General features: G+C 54.6%; 1 protein-coding gene across 3 annotated transcripts in view; it reads right to left on the reverse strand.

Moving 5' to 3' along the window:
• Nucleotides 1-505: 505 nt before the first annotated feature.
• XXYLT1 (xyloside xylosyltransferase 1) overlaps nt 506-20,139 on the reverse strand; it is a 197,908-nt gene continuing 178,274 nt past the window's right edge. For all 3 annotated transcript variants that reach the window (XM_008009578.3, XM_073023759.1, XM_038003086.2), the window contains exon 4: nt 506-3,677. In XM_008009578.3, coding sequence (XP_008007769.2) covers nt 3,281-3,677 — 397 coding nt within the window. In that variant the 3' untranslated portion in view covers nt 506-3,280. The remainder of the gene's footprint in view (nt 3,678-20,139) is intronic.

Below are 20,139 nucleotides of genomic sequence, written 5' to 3' on the forward strand. Positions count from 1 at the left end.
GGGGTCTGTGGAGTGATCTGTCGGTGGGCCGGGGGTCTGTGGAGTGATCTGTCGGTGGGCCGGGGGGTCTGTGATCTGTCCGCGGGCGGGGGGTCTGTGGAGTGATCCGTGGGCGGGCGGGGGTCTGTGGAGTGATCTGTCGGTGGGCCGGGGGTCTGTGGAGTGATCTGTCCGCGGGCGGGGGGTCTGTGGAGTGATCCGTGGGCGGGCCGGGGGTCTGTAGAGTGATCTGTCGGTGGGCCGGGGGGTCTGTGGAGTGATCTGTCCGTGGGCGGGGGGTCTGTGGAGTGATCCGTGGGCGGGCCGGGGGTCTGTGGAGTGACAGTCTGTTGTGCACTGTGGGGTTGGAAGGTCAAGGCCACTGGCGATGAGGGAAGCTCCTGGGAGGTGAACTCAAAAGCAAATGGAGGATGTTGTTTGGCTTTTGCCCATTCTGACCAAGCAGCTTATTTTTTCTTGCAATAACAAAATACACACATAGCTATAGAAACAGTTCAATCATGAAAATGATCGCAGGAAAAATATCTTTATTATTGCGAGTCTAAAATTCTTTAACCTTTAGCTCACTTTTTTCCCATTGAAATAATTGTTTTTTTTAATGTGGCGTTTGAAACACCTGTTTTTAGAAGTTGAAATATAGCAGAATAGACTCTCTCTTTATACATATGTGTGTGTAGGTATACATTTATACATACATATATGTGTGTACATTGATATACACACACATTTATATATGTAATTTAAAAAAGATCATATTAAACATATAATCTTACATTTTGCATTCTTTATTTAATAGCACATTATAAGCATTTCCTGAGGCATTACGTATTCTTCAAATAATGCCTAAAGTATTCCATTGTATGAATGAAGCATACATTATTCATCTACTTCCCTACTCCACTTTTTTTTTTTTTTTTTAAGACAGTCTTGCTTTGTTGCCCAGGTTGGAGTGTAGTGGCGTGATCTCAGCCCACTGCAGCCTCTGCCTCCTGGATTCAAGTGATCCTCCCAGCTCAGCCTCCTGAGTAGCTGGGTGTGCACCACCATGCCCAGCTAATTTTTGTATCTTTGTAGAGACAGGATTTTGCCATGTTGCCCAGGCTGGTCTTAAACTCCTGGGCTCAAGAGATCTGCTGGCCTCAGATCCCCAATGTGCCGGGATTACATGTGTGAGCCACCAAGCCCGGCCCCTCTTCCACATTTTAAGTTGCTTCCAATGTTCTACTATAAAAAAATGTTGTGATAAACATATAGTATATGACTCTGTCCACATCTCTCACATTTTCTTACAATCGGCTTTAGACATAATGACCTTCATGAAGTTTTCATGAATATTATCAATAGCATAATAGATCCCCCAATACAATGGCTGATGCGTGGCAGGCATTCAATAATTGTTAGCTATAAATAGGAAATCAAGTAGGTGAGAGAACAGACCAATTCTGTCCTAGCAGAGGGCTGGGAGAGAAACCTGCTGTACCTCTTCAGGGCAGGATGTAACTGGGCAGTCTGGGGTAAGAGGGACGAGAAGAAATAGGGATGCTTTTGCTCCCAGGTGCAGGTGGACCTGCCAATACCTAGAATGAAATGATTCTTTGGTTTGAAGCAAACATGCCAATAGTACACTCTCGGATACCCTCTCAGATGTGCCTTCTCCTCGGTCCTCAGGGATCTCCTGTACGCACTCACTTTGATCACAGGAGGCTCACCTTCATCACAGGAGGTGGGGGGAGCGGAATGGCACTGATTACACACTTGAATCAGAGCCTACATGCAGTTGAAAACTGTGATCAGAGAACAAACAACATGAATCACCACGTTCTCAAAGATTATTTATTAGCTATCCTCACTCATGGGAAAAAGATAGAAAAAGGTAAATGAAATTGAAACAACACAAGATGAAAATTCCACAGCATTTCTCCAAGGACCTCAGCTAGATGACACAAATGGACCCCTGGGGCTTTCATGTCTGCAGCCTACTTACAGGAGGGCCCATCAGAAGAAACGAGGCTTTAATTTCTGCTAAAGTCTACAGTCTAACGTGGTATGATAAGGGGAATTTTTAAACAAATAAACTAGAATGCTTACTAGCCCACGAGTGACGTCTCTTCCAAGCCCACATGGTCACGTGAACTGCTGGGTTCCTTTTCGTCTTTTGCTTTTTTGAGACGGACATCTCACTCTGTCGTCCAGGCTGGAGTGCAGTGGTGTGATTACAGATCCATGCAGTGAACTTCTGGACTCAAGCCACCTTCCCACCTCAGCCTCCCAAGTAGCCAGGACAACAAGCACAAGCTACCAAACCTGGCTAATTTTTGAAATTCTTTGTAGCGATGGGGGCCTCAGTGTGCTTCCCAGGCTGATCTCGACCTCCGCGGCTCACGCGATCCTCCCACCTCAGTCTCCCAAACTGTTGGGATTACAGGCTTGACCACTGTGCCCGGCCTGGGCTCCTTTTTGGAATGAGTCTTCCCGGTCCAGACAGTCTCCTGCATGTCCTTGTGGTGGCCAGTCTCTGTTCTTTGAGGATGAATTTGCTTTCTGAGTAGAGTCTGGTCACCTGGAGCTGGTTTGGTTAAATAAAGGATAATGGGGTTCTGGGATGTAGCTGGGAGATAAAAGCCGTGAGTGCTCTAGTAATGAGCTAAGTTTTCTTATGCAGGCCCCAGTGGGTCCTCAAGTCCTTCCCCAAAGAGGCGATCCTGAAACGTACGCCAAGTGACGCGGTCGTCAGGAGAATACGCGCGCAGCCTTCCAGGGTGAGTTTGTGCTGGGCTGGCGTTCGTTTGGAAGTGTAGATACTGGGTTGGTCATTAAAACCTTGGCTTACCTTACCCACTGGGGGCTTGATGGGTGCTAGAGCAGGACTGTTTGTCCTTTCTCGAAAAATGGAAGCCTGTCAATTTAATTAAATTTATATTGGTCCAGAAGAGGCCAGGTCTTAAAGGATTTCCATTCCTTAGAGGCGGACAGCAAGGGGGCCCCCTTCTCCCCTTCCTTCTCTTCAAGTGCTTGCTTCCTAGCCCACCGGAAGATGCCCATGTGTGTCCTTCACGTCACCTGCTCCCTGAAGGAATAAGGCCCCAAGCACCAGCAGTGCACAGGCCAGTCCTCGGCGAGTGGCCTTAGCACAGTGACCTGCCCGGCAGGAGGTCTCAGCACCTTAATCACAGGACGTCCCTGCAGTGTCTCTCTAGCGGGTCAGACACTGCTCTCAGGTCTGTCTGGAGCCCTGTCCCTCCCCCAGATCTGGAGGCCCCGGGGCAAGGCAAGGGTGTGCCTAGTCCTCCGGGATGGGAGTGTTGCAGTTCCCGTGGTAGATCTTGACGTGGCCTTCACACCGGAAATAGGCCTCGAAGACGTCACTGTAGCCATGGTCCCTCCACCAGGTGCACAGCTGCCGGTTCCAGGTACAGTCCAGCACATGGAAGAGCCTGGGGTGCTCCATGCCAATCATAGTGAAGAAGTCCTGGTCCCCGAGGTGGCCACGGAAGTGGTACTTGTCGGCCAGCTGCTGCACCTGCGCCGGCTCCAGCAGGCGGCTGTAGAGCGGGGACTGGCGCATGGCCTCCAGGTTCAGCAGCATCACCCCGCTGTTGAAGCCAGGCAGCCCCTCGGGGGGTGGGCCCCCAACCCTGGTCTGGGGGTTCTCATGGCGGAACTGCCAGAACGTGTGCCTGCGGAGATAGAGGACAGAGTTAGCCCAGTGTGCAGGGGAACCAGCCTGGCGGCTGCTGCCCTGCTCCTCGCAGCCAGCCTGCATGCAAACACTGCAACATTCTGGGGTGCAGGATCCGCATCACTACACCAGCACGTGGCAGAGCTGGGACCTGAACCCAGGGCTCTAGACCCCAAGCCCCAGATTCTTTCTACCATCCTCTGCTACGTCCTCACCACAGCCACCATTGGTATTGACTGAGGATGTACCAGGCGCCATACTAGACCGGCTTACTTACTCCCCACACAACCGCAAGGGATGGGTGCTCTGAGACGATACATCATTTCACAGCCAAGAAAACCGACACACAGAGAGGTCAAGGTATTTGCCCAAAGTCACACACCTAGTAAGCAGCAGACGCAGGGACTAAACCCAGACAATCTGGCTCCAAAGTCCACATTCTTAAGATAGCAGCAATCTAGGTAGAACTTTCCACCCCCTTGTCTTCATCTGTGATCTTGAAAAGGAGAAGGCAGAGAGAAGCAGGGGACGCAATCCTGAATAGACATCTAGTCAAGACGCAGGCCGCTGAACCCAGACTGCAAACGAACTGTTTTCTGCTTTACAACAAGGCTCATTCATTGAGCCCCAAGCCTGGCACTTCAGAAAGGCTGGGCAGGAGCTGGGGAAGCCTGTGACAGCCCAGGGCACACCCTGGGTTAGGGTGAAAGACAGCTGTAGAAGAGTCAAGTAGGATGATGTCTACTTTAGAAGGAATGTCACTTCAATTTCAATTTTTCTCTCAGCAGATTTAGAAACCAATCTAGGTTCACCGCTCAGGGAGTGTTAGCCTCTTCTAGGTCGCCTACCCCAATGCTTCCATCTGCAGGAGAGAAGAAAGGCCTAGACACCTCCCTGTGAGTGCCAGGGTTAAAGCACTGCCCTGTCCTCCAGCCTCCTTAATATCAAAGCCTTGTGTGTGCTGCAAGGGTGTGCAGATGGAGGGGAGAGGCATCAAGCCCACCCCCACAGAGAAGGGGCCACAGCAGTCGTGCCTGTGACCTGGAGGAAGGAGGAACATCGGGAGGCCCACTGTGGCAGGGACAGGCGTGGGAGTGGGTCCTCACAGCGGGGGAACGCATCATGGCAGAACCAACTCTACCTCCCAGCCTGGAGATGCTACCCCACCGGTCCCCCGCAGACAGACTTCCCCACCCAATCCCAGGATAGGATCTGCGTCATGAAGCAGAAGGCACAGGGGAATAAAACCAGAGTCCCTGCCCACGGCCCTGAGCCACTTCTCAGCACCAGCACATTGCTCCGCGTCTGGGAACAGAGGAACTTTCCTCAAGGTCTCACATATCACAGAGAGTGCCGAGAGGGAGAAACATTCCCTTTGGACATTCTTACAGGGGAACCCACAGGTTCACTGCTTGTGTTTTGCTGTGACTGGCCTGTGAGTGGAACGGAGCTCTGGTGCCTGCCTGGTGATAACAGCCTTGGCAAAAATAAGCTTCTCAAGGAAACTGAGATGCTGTCGTCTTGCCACAAAAGCCTGCAGTGATGGGGTCACACGGGGTTGGGATGCAGTGTGGCAGCTGTGTGTTTACTTTTCCCTATTTCTTCCCAGTGGTTCATTTCAGGACCAGATTATAAACCAGCTAAAATTCTACCAGGCAGACCAGGGCACCACGACATCACAGAGGAGGGACCCTGTGACTAGGGGCAGCGGGTGCTTTACCACCAAGGAGCTCAATTTACCCTTCGAGGGCTGGGAATGGAAGCATCTACCAAGGTGGAGCAGAGACCAAAGGGAGGGAGGGAGGGCCTGTGCCCGGCAAGGTCCTGGACCACCTCATGCTCCACGGAGCCCACGCGTCCATCTTTACTGTCCCCATCTCCTCTCTTACTCCCCAGAGGACCCAGGAGGGAGAAGACTCCCCCAGCTGGGGGTGCGGCCCGTGCAGTCTCTTGTGTTCACAACACCTCAAAGGGCAGCAGCACAGCAGGGCCCCAGGAAAGATCACGGGGCTGATGAGGAACGATGGAAAGGCTGGTGTGGGGTGAACCGTGCAGCTATGGATGGCGGGTGGGAGCAGAGCAGGCAGGACACTGACGACATGATGCTGCTGCTGCGGCACCTGCAGTTTCACTGAGCCCTCAACCTCCCTGCCAGATCTACTGTGGGGCTGAGTGAGGAGCAGCAATCACGGAGAGGCTGCTGAGATGTCTTAAATGGTTTCTACTCCCTAGCAAGTGGGGAGCAAAGAGGCCGCCCCCAGCCCCAGGTATCCTTACCAACCTCAGCAGGAAGGCTCCCAAATCTTCCACGTCTGCAGCAAGGAGGAGCGAACAGTCAGCCAGCATTGAGCTCGCTGGGCTCAGGAGATGGGGCCGGAGGCAGAGACAGGAGGACGGAATATGCCTCCAGGAGAAGGCCACGGCACAAATGGCTCTTTGGGGACAATGCCCAGCACCACCACTCAATCAGGATGAAGAGGTATTTGATGATAAGGAGCCAGAAAGGACCGGTCTGGGCATCAGCCTGAGAAGGAAAGGAGGGACAGGAAATTGGGCATGCAAGCTGCCCCGTGTGTGTGCTGGAGCAGAAACACAGCCTGAAAAGGAACGATGACTGTCTCCGCCCAAAGCGATGTTCAGGGAGTCCTTGTTCGAGGCGTCCCTACCATCCCCAAATGAACCCAGACAGACAGAGCAGTCCCCCGGGGGAATGGCGGGTTTCTCTGGCCTCTGCGTCCGCTGGTTCTCGTGGAGGAATCACATCAGCCTTAGGGCAGAAGGAGTGATACGGGGTGTGGACAGTATCAGAGCTCGTGCAAGGAACTTCTATCCCACGGGAAGTGGCCTAAACACGCAGTACCGCCAATGCCTCCAACGCAACAACGCGGCGTGGGTCGCAAAGTCCTACCACTCTCTCCAGCTTGGCTCCCTCTCCCTGGCAGCCCAGGGACATTACTGTCAGCATTTTTGAAGAACGGGAACAGAGGTCCTCAGTGTGTCGCAGGCACGGCTTCTGATCTCTGAGGTCCCTTTGATCTGCCTGCCTCGGATTCCACGGGCTAGGCTTCCAAGGAGGTGCGCTTGGATTTCAATCTTAGTTCTGAATTTGGGTGGCACAGGCCAAGGCCAGGGCACGGGGGACAGGGCGACTGGGTGACGCGGCTGCTGCTGGCACGTTAGGAACTTGGGGCTCAGACCTGAGGCCTCTTCGAGGCAGGGCACTGAGTGTCCCAGACCCCTGCCCTTCTTCACAGGGGCCTGGGGCTGACGATGTATATTCAGAGGAAACCTTTGTATAAATGCAGGTATTTGGTTCTGAGTCCTGGAGCATCCAGAAGTTTCTCTGACTAACCTCCCCATGCCCACAACCCAGGCATTTTGCTCTAACTGTCTGGATTGGTCTGATTGTCTAACCACTTGGCCTGTGGAGAGTCTTGTTCCCATCTTCCATAGTTACCTGGACACCCACGGTACAGGGAATAAGCCTTTTTCGCCCCTTTAGAAATAATTTCAACTGGGAAACAAGCCCCCACGCAGACAGTCCCTGGTAAATACTGGGTCTTTCTAGAAGTCAAGGAGGCCCATTGGGAAAATAAAAATTAAGAACCTTTAAGAACATTCTTCCAGTCATAAATGTATTTTCTAAATTTTTAATATTGAATGTAACTTAATAATCATAAAAAAGTATTAAAAGCTAGTGAACTAGCTTTCATGAAGAAAACCCATCTTTATGGAAAAGGGTATCTGAAGTCATTTGGAAAAGCAAAGTTACTTCCTTGCTTCAGGTCTTTCCCTGATGAACACAACCAAGGCTGCTCTGCTAAAGGGCTTTCGAGAGACCCTGGCTGGAGAATCTAAGGCTCGTCCTCCCCTGTAAAGGACACACGTGGCCATCCACACTCCCGCCTCCTCCTCCTGCCACTCCAAACCACAGACCCTTTTGCCTCCGACTCTTCATGATTTGTTTTCTCCTGCCCCTTTCTCAGCTCCTCGGGCCGAGTTCACCAGCACCACCTCCAAGAGGGAGGAAGCGAGGATGGGAACACACTGAGCCCGGGCTGTCTGCACAAGACTCTGCAGGAAGGTTCTAGAAGCCTGGGCTGACTCAGGCTAAGTTCAGGCTGTAGGCTGTCAGGCAAAGAAGGCTCCATTTGAGGTCTGAGATTCAGCACGCGGCCTCGCCAGGTGTACCTCTGGGGCGTCCTTCAGCCCCGAGAGCAGTCACTGAAGGGCCAGCATCTGGGCCTCTTCCCGGAGGAAGCTCCCGGCCTGGAGGCTGTGCAGTCAGCGAGGCCCAGAACCAGGAAACGCGATTCCCCTTATACCCATGCATGTGCACCAGGCCCAATGAGCTCTCGTTTGACGTGGAAGGACCTTGTTTTCCAGTCATCTGAGATTAGAGGCCAGGAGGGAAGCAACACTTGGCAGCTGCCCAGTGCTTCATCCACGCCAGCCAGGTCCTCTGGGGTGACCCAGGGATGTTTCAAGTCCACCCAGGCCCAGAGGCTCTCTGGACACCCTGTGCCCTGGCTGGCTGATGCCGGCTAATTTCAGACCAATGACCCTGCATCTTGGTCCTACCTGGAGCTGAGGCTGAAGCTCTGTGGGGCAGGCTCGAGCTCTTCAGTCCTTTAGGGGAACCACTGCCCTGCGGTATCAAACTGGAGACATGGACCTCCTGGAGTTGCAGGGCCACCACAGAGTTCTAAGTGCCCGTGTCCCTAGAGCAGTCCTTACTGCCAGCTCACGACTGACCCTTACTAGGATCTCTTGATAATAAGACCTAAAGTAGGCTGAGGTCTCCAGCTCTGCTGGACAGAGAAGGTAAGAAGTGTTCCCAGGCCAGGTGCGTTGGCTCATGCCTGTAATCCCAGCACTTTGGGAGGCCGAGGCAGGTGGATCACCTGAGGTCAGGAGTTCGAGACCAGCCTGGCCAACATAGCGAAACCCCGTCTCTACTAAAAATACAAAAATTAGCCAGGTGTGGTGGTGCGCGCCTGTAATCCCAGCTACTCAGGAGGCTGAGGCAGGAGAATCGTTTGAACCCGGGAGGCAGAGGTTGCAGTGAGCGGAGATCACGCCATTGCACTCCAGCCTGGGCGGCAAAACTCCATCTCGGGGGAAAAAAAAAAAAAGAAGGATTCCCAACGTCACACAGGCCATTTGCAGTAGGACCAAGAGAGGCTCCTCATAGAGACACGGTCTACCAGAGCCTGAAAACTCTGAGGGACTCCTGGTTCGTGTACCCATTGTGCAGATGAGGAAGCTGAGGCTCAAAAACTGCCCAGAGTCACACTGCTGAAAGGGCAACCCCACATTTCCAGGCAAATCATGTACGCTTTTCCACAAATGCCTCTGCCCAGAAAAGGGAACTGCTGCCTCCCACTTGCCCAAAACAAGCCCTATGGTGAGGCAAGGCAGCAGTGCCCAAAGCCAGCCTGCCAGGAGGCACAGAGGCTGTGTTTTCCCCTCTGGCAGTGCCCACCTCCTCCAAGCTCACCACGCTAGCACTTGGAGGACAGCTGGGTGTCTGAATGGCTGGGGGGCCTTGCCTGGGGCAACAGGAGGGACATTAAACAGGTGGCAGGCATGTGCTCGCCCTTGTCTGTGGGACCTCATAAGAAACATGTGCTTGTTTTCAAACCCCAGCCCTCTTTAAAGGCCAGCAACGGAGTTTCCAAACCACACCATCCCCAGAACTTGGACAGGGCAAGCAGGGGGCGAGGAAGGGCTGCTGCTTCACAGGCTGCATGGGCACTGGGGTCGGTGCTGGCTGCCTGGCAGGAGAGGGGCAGCCTCTCCAAACACTGAGACCCACAGAGACCCTGTAGGGAGGCGCACCGCAGAGGGCTTCCCCTCCAAGCCCTCCCCCAACATGAGCCACAGCCCCTCCCCTCCAGAAAGAACCAGCACCAGGGACTCCGAGGACACCTGTGGGGACCAGAACTGCTCTCAGCGGGTGGGGAGAGAATGACCCGCAGTGGGCGGGGCAGTGCCTGTCCAGGAAGAGGCAGGTGTCAGTGGCTGGGGAAGGGCAAAGCAGAGGGATGGGAGATGATGTGGGGGGCAGCACAAGGACCCCAGCAGAGAGATGTCCAAAAGCTCCCCCTGCAACATCTCCTGCTCTTACGGAGACACGCAGGGACACCTGAGAACACACCGAGCTGACAGAAGAAAGCAGTGAGCGGTCAAGCAAATGCTGCGAGGAGCACCTACTGCACCTGAAGGTGGGGATGCACGTAGAACCTCCCTGCCCTCGCCTCCGGAAACCCGGCTAAGAGGAAGAGAAGATCCTCCACGTGAATTTGCCGACGGGGGCAGTCACAAGGTGAAGAGGGAGCGCCTGCAATCTCGAACCAGAGGCAGTGCTGCAATAACATGGACGGGATGGGAGGATCCCCCCAATGAGCTGGGCCGGCTCCGCTCTGATCAGTGTGCTGACCGTGCCCAGCAGCGTGCCCTGAGGAGCAGCCCTGACTGTCCCTGCGGATCCTCAGCCTCTGTAAGGCTGTTGCTGCAAACGCTCCTCCCCACCCAGGCTTAGGGTGTGGCAGCTCCTCAGCGATCAGCCCTCGTCCACCCAGCCAGCCTCCTGGAGTCTGGAATGATAAAGGTGACCCACAGAGTCGGTCTCATTCTCAAAGCTGTATCAGCTATGACCAGCCCATCTCTGTGGGGCCCTGGAAAGCTTGGCCTGGGGCTGAACGTCATGGGGGTGAGCAGACCTGATGGCAAGGCCTCTGACCTGGTGCAGGGCAGCCCTTCAGCCTCCTGCAGGCTTCCGTTTCTCCAGAGCCCTGCAGAAGGGCAGCTGGCGGGCCTGAGTCCTCCACATGGCACAGCACTGCCAGGACCCCAAAGCTGCTGCCCTATACCCTCAGGATGTGTCATGCCCTTCTCGAAGGCTTCTCCTGGCCCTCCGTTCCCCATGCCCAGCCTGCCTGGGCATCTCAGTCACATGGCCTTCCCCCAACACCTGCAGCCCTGGAGCTGTAAAAACAGATGAGCGGGGACTGGGGAACTCAGGCTCAGTCACTCACACACAGTCCCGGAGCCTGGGCCCTGGGAGGGGCAAGGGAGAGAGCTGATGGGGAAGAGGCATGGAGGGGTTTTAAGCCTGGATTCCCACTCAGAGGGTGGAGCCAAGAACAGCCATGGCAGGGCTGGGAGGAGTGGGTGCGGGGAGGAGGAAAAGGGAATGTCGTGTCGAGTCCTGAACAGGTGCCCAGAGAACAGCAATATGGAGGAGTCCAGCAGGTGGCTGGAGGTATCGGCCATAAGCAGAGAGCACCAAGCAGGCGGTACAGAATTCTGGAGAGTTCTGACATTTAGGGGGTGGAAGAAGAGGAGCCAGGAAGATGCAGGGCATTGGAGGACCCCAGCCACCTGTTCCCACACTGACAGCCGAGAGGCTGGTAGTGACTCAGGCCATGGGGGCCTGTTCTGCCGTGGGAGCTCCTGCAGAGCCACTGAGCCGCTCGGGCCTTCCAGCTAGTTCTGCAGGCCCACTGTGCCTCCTCCAGCCTCTTGTGCCCTAGCCCTCTGACCCAGATGCCCCACCAAGTTCCCTCCAACCTACCTCCCCCTCTTCCTCATCCCCATCCAAGCTGGTCCTTCTCCTCAGTGACGCCCTCCAAGCCTCCTACTGATATCAACTGCCCATTCTCTGCCTCTCACTCAAACACTTGGATCTGGGCAGAATGGCACCCAGACAGTACCTCAGTACCCCCTCCACAAAGTAGAAACACATCCTACTGCCACTCTCCCCGGTCCCCAGGGCTGCACACGGCTCCCCACACTTCCAGAGCTGTCCTCCCCACCTCCCATCGCAGCCCTGCGCCATCTGGCTGGCAGCTCCTTGCTCGCCACCTGGGATCCCCTTCCTCTCTGCTCCATCCCTAGGGACACCCTCAAGAATTCCAAATGCTGATGGCGCTTCCCTTCACCTTGACCACAGTGTCCTCAAACCCCAGCTAAGCTGCCCACTCGGCTCTCCAGGAACCTTTTGCCGCCAGAGGCACTCTGCTCCAGTGATGGGAACTGACAGCCCCTCTGGCAGCAACGTCCTGACCCACCCCACACAGAACCTGCTCATCAGACCCTTGGGAAGCTCTGACCCCTGCCCCCAGATTGGCAGCCTCAACTTGCGTCTGCTGGCCCCTTACCCAGTGTCACCTGCCCCCAGTACCTCACTGCACGTGGGAATACAGCGGCATGGAAAGCTGTAGAGGGCAAGGACTTGGAAGCACCACAAAAGGTGACAGTGACCTTGGAGAAGGAGAGGGATGGAGGCCGGAAAGCCGGACCCTTAGCACCGGGGAGCATGTGAACAGGAAGGAACAGATGCCGGGGAGGCAGACGGCACCTAGAGGCAAAGAGAGGGCAGAGGGGAGGATATTGTACAGAGGGAGAGCTGAGTGTTCTGTATGCTGGGGGGAAGGACTGCATATGTGAGGGAAAGACAGATGGAAGAGAAGAAATACAGGGGAAAGGGCAGGGTGGCTTCTTCCAGAAATGAGAATCATGATCATGGCTAATATTTACTGAGGACTTCCTATGTGCCAGGCCCCCTTTTAAGTTCTCAAATGTATTCGATATAATGTTTGTAATACGGTAAGTACGACGATTTCCATGTCCTAGACGAGGAACCTGCGGCAGAGAGCTCTGAAACGCTTGCCCCGGGTCAGGAGGGGGAGAATTGCCAGGCAGAAGAGCTGTCTGGGAAGAGAAACCCCAGGATGCAGCTGGGAGCAGAGAGGGACAGAAGGAGGACAGCGGCAGTTCCGAGAGGTCAGGGAAGGAAGACATGAAGTCATCTACGGAGGAGGAGGGGCTGGGTGTGAGAAGGGCTGGAGAAAGAGAATTTGTTTCCAAGGGGCTCTGCATAATACAATCAGGAATGAGTAACAGGCAAATAAAGGGTGAGGGTGGGCAGAGGCAGGCGACTCTGGGACTGATAAGGGGACGTGTCTCGTTCATCTTTATGTCTGGAGGGCCTGGCGTGGGCATTTGATTCACAGAAGGGCCCTCAGAACTGTTACTTTCAAATGGATGGATTAATGAATAAAGGAAGGCATAAGAGATTCTTTTTTTTTTTTTTTTTTTTTTTGAGACAGACGGAGTCTCGCTCTGTCGCCCAGGCTGGAGTGCAGTGGCCAGATCTCAGCTCACTGCAAGCTGCGCCTCCTGGGCTCAGGCCATTCTCCTGCCTCAGCCTCCCGAGTAGCTGGGACTACAGGCACCCGCCACCTCGCCTGGCTAGTTTTTTTGTATTTTTTTTAGTAGAGACGGGGTTTCACGGTGTTAGCCAGGATGGTCTCGATCTCCTGACCTCGTGATCCGCCCGTCTCGGCCTCCCAAAGTGCTGGGATTACAGGCTTGAGCCACTGCACCCAGCCAAATGACAAGAGATTCTAAAGCTAGATGGCAGGAATTTAGGAGGAGAATGTCGGATGAAGGCAGTGGCACAATTGTTCAGACAGGCAGGGGCGGGAGAAGAACGTGCCTTGGGCCCAGTTCACAAGAGGGAAGAGAACACAGAGAAGGCAAGGCAGAGAAGTTGACTCCCCAAGCCCAGGAATCCACATCTGTGACGAGGTGCTCAGTGTGACAAAGACCAGGAATGAAGGGGCCCAGATGGTGACCTTATCTGGGGACGCCCACAGCCCTCTGGGCAACGCCCTTCCTAGCACTGGCCCGGGAAGGCACCCAGCCTCCAGTACTGGAGCTTGTACCGGGAGCAGCTGTTCAAGTCCAGTACTTGTCACAGGGAGCAGCTCAACTCTGGTGAGAGCCGCAGGACCCAATCAGGAGACCACAGAGCCGGCAGCCAAAGCTGGTGAGGACCCGCATGCACCTGGCCCAGCTGGGCAGCCAGCCCCCAGCTCAGCTCCACAACCCTGCTCTTTCCCTGAGTTTAAGGGAGCCGGGGGTGGGGGGGGTGGGGGAGGGTTTGTCAGAGTGAAGACAAAGCCACAGAGAGTCACCTTCAGAGTCGGCTCACTGTCCCTGACAGCCTCATGGCGCTGGAGGTCACAGGACAGAGTGCCAGGACACATGGTGGGGTGTTTTCCGGGACAGCGAGCAGAGTGCAGGCATGTGTGGGAAGGGCGGTAGGGAGGGTATGTGTGGAATTTAACCTTGTGTCCCCAGTTAGACTCCATCAATCCTCACCAGCGCCCTTCACCCTCATGGGAGGGGGTATTCCAACCCAGGAGCCAGAGGCGGTGGAGACTCCATGGACGTGGCTCACCCAGGCACGAAGGTGCTGGGCAGTATGAGTCCCGGCTGCAAACTGTTACTTCTCAAGATCAGAAGAAGTGGGGTGCCCTCCCATTCCATCTAAGGGGACCCTCACCTTTGGCTATCCCTGATCACTGTCCTACACATCTGTGGCATGGATCTTGGCCAAGGCAAAAACAGTAACTGGCACAGTGACAGTGTGATGGGCCAGGCCCAGGCCCCGCCTGCAGGAGCCTGTCACAGTGGGGTGGGCAGCCCTTCTCAGATGTCACTGAGCCTGGGCTCACCTGGGAGCTGTCAGTCACTGCATTGCTGACAAGCTTCCAGGGAATGCTAACGCTGCTGGTCCAAGGATCACATTTAAAAAAAGCGTTTTTATTATTTTTATAAAGAGATGAAAGCCACTCAGTTATTTTATCCTGAAAATGGCCATACAACAAACAGGTGGCATAGCCATTTGCGCAGTATACACAGGTTCTATGCTAATACTTGTCCTGTCTTCTCCCTCTATCACAGCGCTGAGCAGGGCCCCGCGGCAGGCTTCCTGGAAGCAGCACAGTAATGTTTACAGGTGCCAGGAGGGAGGCCCAGCTCTGCCACCTTCCATCGGTCTGGGGTGGAGGGAGGGCCAGGAGGCAGCTATATATCAGATTTCCACTGCCTTGAAAAACAATGCACCACTGCACATACGGGTTAAGAATGTAGGTTCCGGGGGCAAACAGTCCCAGTCTGGGGCCTCAATCCTGGTCCTCTGCATCTGCCCTGGAGAAGGCACTCAAACTGTGCTGCAGGCTTCCCAAATGTAAATAGGGCTGCCGAGAAAATGTTACGAGATAATGCAAGTAAAATGCTCAATACATTCAGATGAGATAAGGAAAGCCACAATGTCAAGTTCAGCGAGCAGCAGTGCGGATTCTCAATGCCAAACACACCAGCTTCCCCTGTCGTCTGCAGCAGCCACTAGGCCCTGCACCTGGTCTACCTGGCTCTGCGCCCACCAGCAGGGTGGCCCTGGGCAAATCACTTCCCCTCCTGGGCGTTCGGTTCCTATACCTATTAAATGGACAAATCAGCTAGAGGATTCTTCAGTCCTGAAAGCCTACAGTTCTAGGCCGGGACTAGAAGTCTATGAAGCTTTCGGGGGGAGCGTCAAGGGAATCTCGCGAACACTGAACTCCAACGATTGATCTCCCTTTAACTGCATCACAAGTGCCTGAATACAACATGGATTTTTTGTTGTTGTTACTTGCTTTTGTTTCAAAAACTCACTTCTACGTATTGACAAAGCCTCACCATTGATCCAGTGTGGGGCATCTGGGTGGTTCCAATTATGGGACCTCAGCAGTGTGCTATGTACGTCAAGGGTGGTGGGCATGTAAGGCAAGCACTATACTTACTTGTTTTTGCAGAGTCCTTAGGTTTGTCCTATGTGGGTGTCTGCAGATTCAGTGTTTAGGAAATAGGGGCGATCAGTCTCGGGCGTTTGCCTCCCCATCTGCCCCCCTCCCTAGTGGTCTTCCCGGAGGGCTGCTGGCACCTGCCCGTCTTCTCTCTCCCTCTGGTGCTACTGTCTGAGCAGCTGCACAGGAGCAGGAAGGAGGAACAGGCAGGGCCAGAAAGTTCCCTGTGTCCCTGGGACTTCCTTCCCTCAGGCATTTCGGCATAAACACACAGAACCTCGTGGCAGTCCAGCAGGAAGAAAGAAAGTGAGGAACCCCGAGGAAGGACCTCTCCGCTGGGCACCGTGGCTCACACCTGTCATCCCAGCACTGAGGGAGGCTGAGGCGGGTGGATCACCTGAGGTCAGGAGTTTGAAGCCATCCTGGCCAGCATGGCGAAACTCCATCTCAACTCCACAAAAATTAGCCGAGTGTGCTGGCACGTGCCTGTAATCCCAACCACTCGGGAGGCTGAGACATGACAATGGCTTGAACCCCAGGGGGCGGAGGCTGCAGTAAGCCGAGATCACTGGGCGACAGAGTGAAACTCCATCTCAAAAAGAAGAAGAAGAACCTCTCCTAAACCTGCCCTCAGCCATAGGGCACCCCCCTGCCAAGAGCAACAGTGAGGTGCCAGGTCACAGGTGGCACCGACACGGCCCCAGCCAGGAAGCCCCGCTCAGCCCATGAGATAAAGTCGCAAACGTAAGAAGCCATGTCTGCACATGTCTGCTTGCCAGCCGAATTCCACAAAGCCCCGACTCTGTGACAACGTGCAGCCCTCCAGAGGATGAAGCGAAGACAAAACAGGACAGAGCACTCGGCCCCCAGCGTCTCTTCCTGAGTCACTATATTCCTTAAAAGATCCATGACCCTGGTCCTTGCCTTTTCCTACGCCTAAGATCGCGTCTGAAGGGGCTAGTGATGTCGCTTCCGGAGTCTCTAACCAGGTGTACCCTTGCACTTAAGCCTTGATGGCCCCCTGCGTGAACTGAGCCTCTACCTGTGTGTAAACTGTGAGCTGAAACAGTCTCGGGGCAGCCTGACAGAACCTCTCGAAAGACTTCTCCCAGGCTGGAGACCTCAAGAAACTTCTGAATAAAACAAACTTTAATTCTCTGAAAGCCTGATTTTTTCCTTTGGCCAACACCCCTCCCTGCTGAGATGATCCCTGGGGCCCCTCCTTAGGCTTTCCCAACACCAGAGGTCCTTCTCCTCATCTACTCCTCAGAAGTCAGGATCCTCCCTACATCCGAGCTGGCAATAAATATTTGTTCCAGCCTATTATGGGCAAGCACCATGCCCAGAAAAATGAGGAGAACACCTTTCCCCACTCACAGGAGTCATTACCCAGCTATGTGGACATTCTCTCAATTCCTCACAACAACTACCTACTGTCAGTACTAGCTCCATTTTACAGACCAGGAAACGGAGGCCCAGAGAGGGTACTGCGCCTGGCTGGGCACGGTGGCTCACGCTGGTAATCCGAGCACTCTGGGAGGCCGAGGCGGGCGGATCACTTGTGGTCAGGAGTTTGAGACCAGCCCGGCCACCATGGCAAAACTCCATCTCTACTAAAAATACAAAAATTATCCAGGCGTGGTGGCACGCACCTGTAGTCCCAGCTTCTCAGGGTGCTGAGGCAGGAGAATGGTTTGAACCCAGGAGGCAGAGGTTGCAGCGAGCCAAGATTGCACCATAGCATTCTAGCCTGGGTGTCAGTGAGTGAAAATCGGTCTCAAAAAAAAAAAAAAAAAAAAAGAGTGATGTGCTCATGGTCACACATTCTGACTTTTGCTCCATTAATTCAAAGCCTGCAGTGGGGAGGGGCTCCTCTCCCGTGCCCTCACCAAGTTCTGAGCTGGAGTGAGAAATAACATCAGAAAAAGGATTTTCTAGAGGGCTTTGGTTCTCTGGGAAGGTCCGGCTGGTAAGCAGAAAAGCAGAAAACAGGCGATGAGGTCTGAATTGCATCAGGCCAGTTCCAAGCACAGAACAGGCTGTGGGTGAGGATGGGAAGGTGGCAGGGACCAGCTAGCGTGCTCCCCGCCCCAGGGGCACTTAGAGGCAGGAAGCCCGATTCTAGTCAGGGCCCTGGCCCTAGACCCAAAATCTTCTAGCTGAAGAAAACCTATAGAGATCACGCAGGAAAATGGAGTGCGGAAGCCACCTGGGCAAGGCCGCCCAGCTAGGACATAAGGTCCATCCACGCTAGGGCACCACAAGGCCGCCTGCAGCCCTTCCCGCCAGCGAGATGGCAGCCTCAGGGCAATTTATTTCATGCATCCCAGATTTGGAGCAAAGTAAACTGTACTCTTTTCAGAGGTCCAATTCTTTCCCTCAAATACTTAGGTCAGCCCTTGCAGCCTGCTGTTCTTCACTTGCTGTATTTTAGGGAGTTTAACCACCCAAGGAAGTTCTCAGCAAAACTCCCGCCACTACACACAATCACAGGACTCCATCGGCCTCGGAAACCCAGCCCCAGTGATCCATTCATTCAATCAGGCATCAGGGTCCAGGACGTGAAGAGCACAGGGAATCACAGAGACCCTCATCCTGGAGAGCCCACTCTGATGGCAGGACCATTCTCCCTGCTGGGGATAGTACACCTTGGCCCTTGGCAGGGGAGCTTCTCTGATGGTGCCCAAGACAGCAGCTCCTGCCAGTTGCAGAAGTTGAGGGTAGGAAAGGGAGGCCAGCAAGGCAGCCACTCCCAGACCCTCGACATGCTGAAAACTTCCAGAGTGTGTGGTTCATCTGAGCGGCCACAGAGTCTTCACGTGGACGTAACCTTCTCCCAAGCAAAGGATGACCCCCATGGGAGTTCCAGTGCTCTAAATCCTCTCCTTGCATGAGGTCAAGTAGGAAAAGAAACGATTGCCATATGAAAGCTCAAGCTGGGGACAAAAGGGGCCAAGCGAGGTCCCTGGAGAACAGTTCAGAGGCGTGTGGGCTTTGGAGAGAGAATATCTGCATTTACCCTTTGGCTCAACACCCCTTCGACCCCTCCACACCTCTTGGGAATGGTGACTTGGTACCAGTGTCACAATCCTGGTCCCCACCCCTGGCCCTGCTGCTCCAGCTCCAAGCTGGTTCAGAAAATACACAACTCACCCAAGGTGTCCAGGTCTGGCATCTCTGCCACCCTCCCATCCCTGGTTCCCCAGAATGGAGCCTCCTTCCCATGTCTAAGCGTGCCAGCGCATTTCATCACAGACCGCAGACCTGTGGGGGGTCCATCAGTTCTACTCAAGAAGCACAGCGGTGCGGTCAGAGAGAAAGGAGCAGCTTAGCTCCTGTGCTCCCTCCCAGCTCCAAGAACCCAGTCATCCTGCCGGCCGCGGTGGGCAGTCGCGAGCCACAACCTGCGTATGGCTGACAATCCCAGCAGAGGGCAGGACTGACGCAGCGGGACCACTCCATTCTGCCGGGGGCTGGCCCAGAGTTTGGTTCAAAACTGTCAGGTCGCTACTGGCCTCACTGCCCTTTGACTGTGGTGATGGCACCGCTGCTCTGAGCTCTCACCTCATGCCCAACACAGGAAAGAGGTACCTCAAAAGCTTGCTGGGCTAGCCTCCTCCCCCACCCCAAGGCTAGCCCCTGCCTCCACTCGCCTCTGTCCTCTGTGCTGTCAGGCCTTGCAGAGGCCAACACTCACTGTGGCCGGGCGGTGCCTGAGCTGCAGAAGACCCAAACTTGACTTTTCAAGCCTCTCCTCTTTCAAGGCCTGCCTGGGGCCTGTGCACAGGGGCAGCTGCATTAAAGGCCATTTGAACAGACAGGGCACACCCGGGCAAAACAGACCTGGTTTCCAGCACCCCCAAACATCCGGCTTGCCCCGAGCCTGCCACACAGCTGGCTCCAGCACCCCCAAACATCCAGCCTGCCCCGAGCCTGCCACACAGCCGGCTGCACCGTGTGCCTTGAAGCCTTACAGCTCGGCACTCTACGGCCCTGTCTTTGTTTTTAAATTTTTCTTTTTTTTTTTTTAAGGGAAGAAAATCCACAAAACAATCTGTCCTGACAGGCCAGCTCAGATTCCTATTGTGCTAGGCTGGATCAAGGAGCATCATTACCAGGGCTTTATCAGAACTGTCTGCTTAAACAACTCATCAAAGGTGGGGCAGGTCTGGAGTCTCGGCCGCTCCCCCACCCCTGCTTCCCTGGAACAGAGGCTGTTTCCCCGTCTCCATGCAAATGTCAATGCATTTCAGCAGAAACCACAGACCTGTAGGGGACGAGTCTATCCAGTTGTATTCAACAAGCACAGTGGTTGGGGCAGGGGCTGTGGGGTCAGAGGCCTGACTGCAAGCCAGGGCCAGTTTAGGATGAGCCCTGTGAGGAAGGTCAGGGAAGCTGACCTTGCCGCTGAAGGGAACAAAAGGTTTGAAGCAAGGCAGCTTGTGTATGAGGAAGGTCGCTCTGGCTGGGTGGGCACTGGCATGCAGGAGGAAGGGCTGGAAGCGGCAAGACCAGGCAGGAGGATGCTTTGGTGATGGGGGGGAGGGTGGCAGTGCCAAAGATGGAGAGATGCGAAGGGTTTAGGACATATTTAGCAGATGCTTCACTAGCTGTGAGAACAGATGCATGTAGGTGATGAAGGGGGACAAGGAGCTCCGGGTCCTGGCTTCTGTCTTGAGCATTCTGGCTATGGGGTCAGTGGCAGTGACTGGTCTAATCATGATCACTGACTTTCAAGATGACACTGGCCAGGCCACTCCCCGATACCTCCCACATGTACCGAAAGGAGGGAGACTGGCCTCTTGGGCCTTCCCGGCT

Source organism: Chlorocebus sabaeus, chromosome 15, assembly GCF_047675955.1.
Source record: "Chlorocebus sabaeus isolate Y175 chromosome 15, mChlSab1.0.hap1, whole genome shotgun sequence".
NCBI classification, from domain to species: domain Eukaryota; kingdom Metazoa; phylum Chordata; class Mammalia; order Primates; family Cercopithecidae; genus Chlorocebus; species Chlorocebus sabaeus.